Here is an 8,781-nt window from a genome sequence, read left to right as displayed (position 1 = left end):
GTATCACTTCACATTTACCTGTGCTCTGTTCCACCTGCCATTTCATTGTCAAGTTTTATGATGACTTTCTGAGATTCTTGACCATTGCCCATTGCTTTTACTTTTTTGAATAATTCATATCACCAATAAAATTTGTAGCTCAATGTTCAAACTTTTTCTAGGCCACCCATGAATATGGTGTGGGGGTGAGGATCCAGCACAGACCCTTGCAAAACTCCAATGGTAACCTAGGTCTATTATGAGGATCCATGTCAGGATTTCCTCATTTGTGCCATAGCTGGGATGTTCATGAGGCAAGGCAAGCTACTTTGCCACCTTTTTTTTTTTGTTTGTTTTTGTTCCCAAAAGGTTCTTTTTCTTTTTTTTTAAAGAAATGAGAGAATAAACACTGGCCATCATAGCATTTGTTGTTAAAGATGAGAGGACAGAGCAAATCCTTAGTGGTGATGTTAAGGTTTTCAGTTTGTCAATGACAAAATCAGAAGTACACAAATCCCAAAAGTAATCTCCTTAAAAAGGAAAGCAAGCAGGGTAGAAATATCACAAGAACCACCTGATATTGAGGCAGATAGGAACATTACCACCAGAAAATCTTTGCCATCCAGCCTGTCATGTGAATGACATAAGGTATGATGGGGCTGGTACATGCACCACGTCCAGTGGAACTTGTGGGTACGGTTCCTGAAAAGAGAAAGTGCAATGGCACCTGGCTAGTTATTATTCAGGTTGTTCCAGCACAGATTTATCATCTCCTTTAAAAGTATTTAGGTACTTGAAAAGATGCAGAATGCAACAGAAACAAATCAGCAACTTTCTAGTCTGCAAAATTTTATTAAGCAACAGCTGGACAACTCTTACAACTCCAAATCATCAAGGAAAAATAGGGCAATCAGTCCATCTCTCAATCATGTAGACAGTAAAGAATCTGGACAAACCACACTTTTAGAGGGAAACCAACAATACTTTCTAGGCACCTCCTGCAAAATCTATTACACAAGATACATAAAAGGAGAAGCAGATCAGGGTAGTTTTTAAGTACAATGGAAACCAAGTATATTCAGGAGGAAAAAAAAAGGAGATTAAAAAAAATATAATTAAAAAATAGTCTAGGTAAATAAAGTTCACAAATGGTGTACCAAATTTTCAAAAGCCTTAAGAAAAACATGCTGGGCTTGCTCACTTAAGAATGCATGCACCTGCATGACTCTATGCTCATTAAATTGAAAAGAAAAACTAAAAAAACAAATCAAACCAAACAAAAAAAAAAAAAAAAAAAAAAAAAAAAAAGGAAAAAAATCCCAAATCACTTTCAAAGTTATAGTACCAAAATAATGCATTTATAAACAAATGCAACTCCCCTTCTTCTTCAGGAAACACTACAGTGCCTTTTCAATCGAATGCATCCCCATGCTATTCCACAACACCATATATTGTATCTACAATAAACAACGAGGTCTTGAACAGACATACCCTTCCCCAAACACACAACACACTAACAGAAAAAGAAGCAGCAAATGCTGAAATAGTGAAACAGAAATGAAAACCAACCAAAGGCAAATCAAGTATCAAGCAAACTAAAGAAACAAAGGGCAAGTTAGAAAAGTTCTGAACAAATAGTTTCAAACAACATAGGTAAGAATTACTGGCCGAGCATTATTCCTGTGAAATACTTGAAACTCAGGTGTCTACACACTGTTCCAAAATGTTTCTCTTTCATTATTACTTTAATCTTTATCTGTATCTTAAGCCATCTACTTGGCCAGTCAGATAAAATTCCAAAAAAGTAGACAACCTTTGTCAGGATTTAGAATTGCTGATCAGTCCGTATTTTAAAACTGTAAACCAGAGGATTAAGAACAGACTGGCAGGCTTTGACATCACACCATTGAAATTTTCATTGAACACTCTGGATAGGTGAGTATTTGGTGTTTTCATTTATTTAATTTTGTCTCACAACAGCATGTTTTCTTGATCCTGCAGTCAGCTCTGTGACAGCAAACCAGTGCACTTGCACAGTGCTCCCAAACAATCAATTTGCCTTGAAACACAAATTTCTCATTACCGATTCATTTGCAAAATCCAAAGTTAAAGGGTGAAGCTTTTAGTTTTCTTAGCAAGAATTGCTTCACTGAATCTTATTTCTTTCTTTTGTTTCATTAATTGCTTTTGCCCTAAAAATTTTCTAGATGCAGCAACAATCAAACTGCCCAAAGAAACTCCTGATATATCTTCAGTAATATCAGGCAACAGGGAAAGCAGTCTTTTAATCTTAAAAACATCTCTGTGGGACTTCTTAAGAAGAATATTAAATAAATACAAAGACAAAATAATTCACATAGACCATTGTTCACAAGTAGCAATTAATTTTATTCCTTTGAGAATGGTGCATGTAAATTCCAATCCTGTAAAGAGGACCTGTGGTGCCTCCCTGCAGACTACTCCTGAGGGCAGCAAGGCTCTAAATTGGTATTTACTAATGAAGGTTTGTGCCTTGAAGGGGAAGAGACATGAACACAAAAACCAATTTGTCTACTGGAATTTTCTCATTTTTGTAAGCAGTATAGGTGACTTGCTCTCTTACACTGGGAAAACTATTATGCCAATCTCTAAATAACATCAACAGCCTGCCCTCCTGTCCTGTGATGGAATCCTACAAATGGGAATAAAAGTCAAAAATCTGAATGACTACTCTGTGGCCAGGATTTTACTTCTAGCATTCTTCAAGGAGGGTTATACTGAGCTGTCAACACGGCTATTGGGTAATGCTCTATAATTTCCTTGAGTGGATATACATGGGCCATACAAGTCAACTTTAATCACACAGTAATGGGGAAGGACCTTTTGGGCTGGATTCTGGTCTCTTATGCATCTTGGTGTAACCATGTGGTGAGGCTGGAAGTTGGCTCTCTGTCAGCATGCCACACAAGGGTCTCATCTCTTACCAATCTCTAAGTCTGATTTACTGGTCTGGAGTAATTTGGGCCCTGCAGACATGCAATTCCTAACTCTTGCTCTGGGAAACACATTCTTAAAAGTTAATGAAAATTTACTGTGTCTTCTCTCCCCTTTCATTTCATCAAATCAGTTTTTGCACTTTCTGCTCTTTTTATATGAGGATGTAAAATGTTTCTGAGAGGTAAGAGAGCACCAAGGTAACATAGGATCACACACATCAGGCTGCAAAAAGCAAATGCACAGAAATTGTCTGAGGCAACAGTCAGGCAAGCTCCAAAATCTCCAATGTTTGTAATTTCTGAGAGGACACTAAAAAGACACTTCAAGGAAAGCCTGGATCTATGGAAAGTTTAGGCTGAAGGCTTCAGGAAAGTTAGGTATCCTTGTCTGACACCTGTAGACCTTCATGCATCTTCATAAAAACACTGTTTGACCTGTGGCCGCATCACAGGAAACTTTTGTAACTGAGCTTAACCTGTGTGCAGATTTACTGATATTCAGGCAGCCCGTGGCACATGATACTGCAGTCTCTGGAACTGAGTGCAAAATTGCTAATGTGATAATTCCTTTTTTTTCCCCCTCTCTTACCCTGCACCTTCTCGTAGTTTCTCAGGATGTTGCAGAAACATGTATTCTTACTGTTTAAACAGTAGGAATGCAGAAATGTGTATTCTTACTGTTGCCACTCCATTTATGCCAGACTTTAAATATCAATTTTTGGATTCTGTTTGAGATAATAATATTTCAAGGATATCACCATTATTTTTTCAAAATTATCAGGTTTTTGGTTTCATCCCTTTGCAACTCCAGCAGAGCAGATTCTGACTTCAGATGGACACCGTGGCTGCTGGCTGGCATCAGGGCTCTCTCTGCCCAAAGCTGCTGCAGCCAAACTCCATGGCAGCTTCATGCTGCTCTTGGAGCAGACCTAGAAGGATGAGTGGAGCAACACCTGCTCCAACAGATCTCCTATGGAGCATCTTGAAGAGGCAAAGCTGCTGCAGGCAACATCAGGGCACAGCTCCATGAGCTCTGTGCAGCACCTTGCCAGAAGCACTGTGGCAGTACTGGAAGCAGCTGAGCCCAACTGCAGGAGGAGCACTTTTAGGCTGAACAGAGGAAAATGCTTCAGAGGAAACTGCTGCACTATTCCTTGTGCCTCAGCTGATTCCAGGCTAGTTTGCCTGTATCTCCACCCGGCATTGAATTGTGCCATCACCAACCCCAACTGAACTACAGTGACCTCCTTACAAACAGCCCGTGCCATCACACCCTCTCTTATCACATAACTCACCTTATCTTGTACCTCAACAGAAAGCAAACCACCATGCCTTCTATTTTTTAAGCCACTCCCAACCAAAGTATAGTTACAAATAAAGAAGGAAAACAGAGGACAGATTTCTGCAGGTCCCAAAGAACTCATCTAGACTCTGTAGTCTGCATAGCTCTCCGTAGCAAACTCATTGTGTTTAGCTGCCAAAAATATTTTTGCCTGCATTATGAAATTTTTGCATATTATCCAGCAAAACCAGGTCTTCCTATAAGCATTTTTAATTTCTTGCAGCAAAATATAACTGCTAGCAAACAACTGCTTACAAAGATGCTCTTTAAACATAAATAAGTGTGTATAACTCACTGATACATAGTAAAAAAATAATCCCTAAATCACTCATTACCTTATGCAAAAAAAATAATTTGTTTTTTGGACATTAACAGGAAATCTGCATTAAATTATCTTCAAAAAACTACTCAAAACTCCCTACAGAAAAATCAAACCCAAACTAAAACAAAACAAAAAACCAACCCAAAAAACCCCCAAATAAACTCCCTAGACTGTTAGAATTATTGCACAACTGAAAAAAATAAGCTTTGGAAAAAACATCCTTTACATCCTTTCAGTGGAAATTACTGCATGTATAAAATAACTAGATATTTCTGAACACTTTGCTACATTCTTCCTAGAAGTACTTAAGTTACCTACAGAAAAGCTAACAAAATAGAAAATGTAACATCTATCTTTTGGCTGAATGCAATAGCAGTCTTCACAATTATAAGTGATTAAGTGGGGATATTCTTACTTGTTTCCTATATTGTATCTCAATTGAAAATGAAATGACTTTAATTTGTTCTTTTTATAATTTAGGATCCAGTTGCACACTCAGATTTCTATGTATTTACCATTCCTTTCATTAGCATTCTATATATTTGAGAATATTTTCTCCCTCTAATTGGGGATTCTCTAAATATTAAAATCCTTAATTAAAGAGACTCGGCTAAATTATTTTCAAAAAGATAAAAGACTATCTTATCTTATAGAATTTTCTGACAAGTAAATGGAAAGGATGTTGGAAACAGCATTTATTTTCCCAATTTTTTGGCAATTATTCCTTGTTCTTTGCTGAGGCAGAAACCAGAGCTCCTTCTATGCCATGGCTCTTTGTGAGTGCCATCAGAAGGATGCAATCATGACCTGGACCAATGAAACCAAACTACTAACTCTGTTACTTGTTTTACTGGTTTCAATTCTTGGTTCTCCATTAGAACAAAACTACTGATAACTGGAAAAATTTGGCAATAAACAAAGTGAAGAGGAATACCATTCTCTGGAAGGTTAAGAAATTGCAAGCAGAACTCCTTATTTAGATTAGATTTTCTTCAGAAAAGAACATTCACATTGTGTCCACGTCCTAATAATTTTGGCTGATAATGCTCTTCCAGCTGACTATTTCTGACATATGACTAAGTGGCCCTTCCCTCAGCAAGCAAACAAGCCAGCCCTGGTATGTTTCTTGTCTTACAGTGCTCACTGTGTGCCTGTCAAACACTAATTAGGGTACAGCTGGTTAGCACAGACCTTAGGGCAGGTGAGGCCTCTCATCAGCCAATTTCCCTCCTTGTGCACTGGAATTAGTGGACTAAGAATTCAACCTACTGTTTTTACAGCATGTAATTCAATATAGACAAAGGGCTTATTAGTGTTTCCTCTATAAAAACCAACAAGTGAAACATTTCCATTGATTTTCAAGGGACCAGAACCAAATCTATTTTGGTTCCTCTGCTCCACACACATTAAACATACAGGCACTCAAACTGTTGAGCAAATCAAGCACATGAAAAAGAACACAAGTGGGCCCAGACAATTAAAGAAAACAAAATTAATTAATTAAAGAAAACACCAGTCTGATAGATGCCAAGGATAATGTTGACCTGACCACTCCCACACACAAGCAGAAGCTGCTAAGCTTTGGGATAATACAGGCATGGTATCTACTGCCCCACTCCTTCCTTCCTACTTCTCCTTCCTCCCATCCAATGACACCATCTCACAGGTGGTTTTTCCTGGACCTACCCTGTGGGGCATTATCCAATCTAACTCATCACCTCCCCTGGCAACTCTCTGAACTCCTCTACTGGCATTGCTCCTCCGTGCTGTACAGTTCTGGAAACCTCAGCAGAGCAGCTCACTGCATATTGGCAATTTCTACTACAGCAGGGTCTTATGTGAAATGTTCCTCTAGAATAAATCAAACGCAACACCCATCAGCCCTACTACTAGGACTCAAGAAAAACAAAGAGAGAAAATCACATGTATTCATCTTAAGTTATAGGGGCTTTTTCAAGTAAAGAAGCTAAACCATGGGTGAAAGACAAAGCAGCTGTTGACACCTCAACCAGCATATCTTTCTCCGTGATCTTTTAACTTCAAAAGATCCATTTTTACAAAAGTCTGCTGTGATGTTTTGTAATCTAATATCCAAATAATTATATGAATAGTTTGGGGGTTTGTACATTACTGGCAAAACTATTTCCATATCAAAACATATTCTGTAGCAAAATGCTGACAAGGAAAGAGAAAAAACAAGTAAACATGTGTACAACACATGGACACTTCTGTGCAAGCAACCTTCTGAAATGCTCAACACGTCCACATGTGCACCAGAGAGAACTGCACAGTCATACTACTGGTATTAAGCTTTCCTCCATCACACTCCATGTAGACACTGATTTCCTGCTCTTAGCTGGAGCAAGTAACAAGGTGGGTGCCAAAAGACATGATTCTGTCCAATTTTTCCTTTCTCTTTCAACTCATTTGTTCTCCAGCCAGCCATGATGTTGTTTCCTGTAATGAATTTGCTTCCCTGATGAAATTTCTTCTTGTAATGACTTGCTACACACTTCTGTCTCCTTTCTAATTCAAGCACTGCTGTAGAACTTGATTGATACTGATTGCTAAGAGGACTGAATGCACTGGGTCTTTTCATTTGCTGGAAAAGCTTTGTTTACATGGTGTAAACACACTGAAATGAGGAGCAAGCACAGGCACAGCCTCGGAGGTACATCTGATCACACTGTACCTCTCCCAGCTACAGGCCAAATTACAGAATACTGCTGAACGATGTGAACAAAAAAGCCACACTCATTATTATTTCCTCTCCAGTTTTTTTTTCACCTACTGAAAGATGTTTATGCCAGTAACAAAAGAAGCAGTGCTTGTAACTGCTCCTCTGTCTTCTGTCACCTACTGCAAGATGTTTATTCCCCTTAACAGCATACAAAACAAACAGACATCAACTTCTTTGATGCAGTAGGTTTTTAAATCCTGGTTCTAGCCAGGACAGAGTTAATTTTTGCAGTAGCCAGGAGAGGGCATGGCTAGAATCTATAGACATTATTCTATACCACCTCCAATCATTTTCTGGGGCCCTGGGAAGGGTCCCATAGTGTGGCAGCACAGTCAGGTATTGGCAGAGGCTCCCCTTGGTGAACACACATGAGTGAATCCTTCACCTCTCATGCACTCTGTTATTAACATTGCTGCTGTTACTGTTTGTTTTCTTATTTCACTGCTGTTTGCAGTAAATTGTTCTTCTCTCTACCTGTGATCTTTACCTTTTGTGCCTCCAATTCTCCTCTCCATCCAGCTCAGGGAAGGGAAAAGGGGAGGGGGCAGTGAGCAAGTGGTGCATGGTTTGGAGTGTTTTGGTGGAGACACTAAATTGGAGAAAACCATTCCTAAATCATGACAAACACCCACTGGAAACAATTTTTTCTCTTCTGAGTAATACATGACTGTTTATAAATTAAATGTTTACCTACATAAGCCTCCTTGGAAACTGTGGTGCTCAGTTAATAGCAGGTATCAGAGAAGAGACACATGTCTTCAAGTATTATAGCTTCTTTTCTTTTTTTACTTTTTCCTGCTATCACTGATGTTTTAGTAGTAGAAGTACAAACTGGACCAGAAAAAAGTCACGTTCCCTGTTTTAAAAAGAATAGCATGAGATAAGGCGGTCTAAGAAGAGCAGTCTGTTTTAATCCCCCCATGAGCTTACATCAGCTACTGTAGCACACACAGCAGAACCACCACAACAAGCCAAAAGCCACACTTCTCCACGTAACACTGAACGCTTCTCAACCCTTCGCTCCTTCTGAGACCCAGCACAACGCTTGAAAAGAAAAAGAAACCAGAAAACAAACAAGCTAACAAACAAACAAACAAACAGAAAACAGCCCCCCACCCTCCACCCCGTGACTGATTAGAGTTAATGCCCTTCTGGTGGGCACCAAGAGACTTTTCCAGTTTTACTGCCTTCTTAACTCCCAGGCATCTCTGCACACCTAAAGCAGGCTGCCCTGACATTTTCCATTTGGACTTTATGAGAAGGTTAACATTTTTCTCTCTCCAGTCTCTGCTTTTTCATTTGAGGCGTTGAGTCACATTAGCCAGAGCAACAGCAAAGGCTTGCACTGCAGAAAATGGATACTGAAAGTCCAAAATGTAAGCATTGCCATCAATTCTTCCAAACTGCATCACCTGGGAAGCAG

General features: G+C 39.1%; 1 protein-coding gene across 4 annotated transcripts in view; it reads right to left on the bottom strand.

Moving 5' to 3' along the window:
• Positions 1 to 811: 811 nt before the first annotated feature.
• The window catches only part of TULP4 (TUB like protein 4), a 150,720-nt gene continuing 142,750 nt past the window's right edge, over positions 812 to 8,781 (bottom strand). For all 4 annotated transcript variants that reach the window (XM_054630706.2, XM_077175437.1, XM_077175436.1 and 1 more), the window contains one exon: positions 812 to 8,770. In XM_054630706.2, the coding sequence (XP_054486681.2) occupies positions 8,654 to 8,770 (117 nt within the window). In that variant the 3' untranslated portion in view covers positions 812 to 8,653. The remainder of the gene's footprint in view (positions 8,771 to 8,781) is intronic.

The sequence above is a fragment of the Agelaius phoeniceus genome, chromosome 3 (assembly GCF_051311805.1).
Source record: "Agelaius phoeniceus isolate bAgePho1 chromosome 3, bAgePho1.hap1, whole genome shotgun sequence".
NCBI lineage: Eukaryota > Metazoa > Chordata > Aves > Passeriformes > Icteridae > Agelaius > Agelaius phoeniceus.
This window is presented reverse-complemented; position numbering and strand designations above follow the sequence as displayed.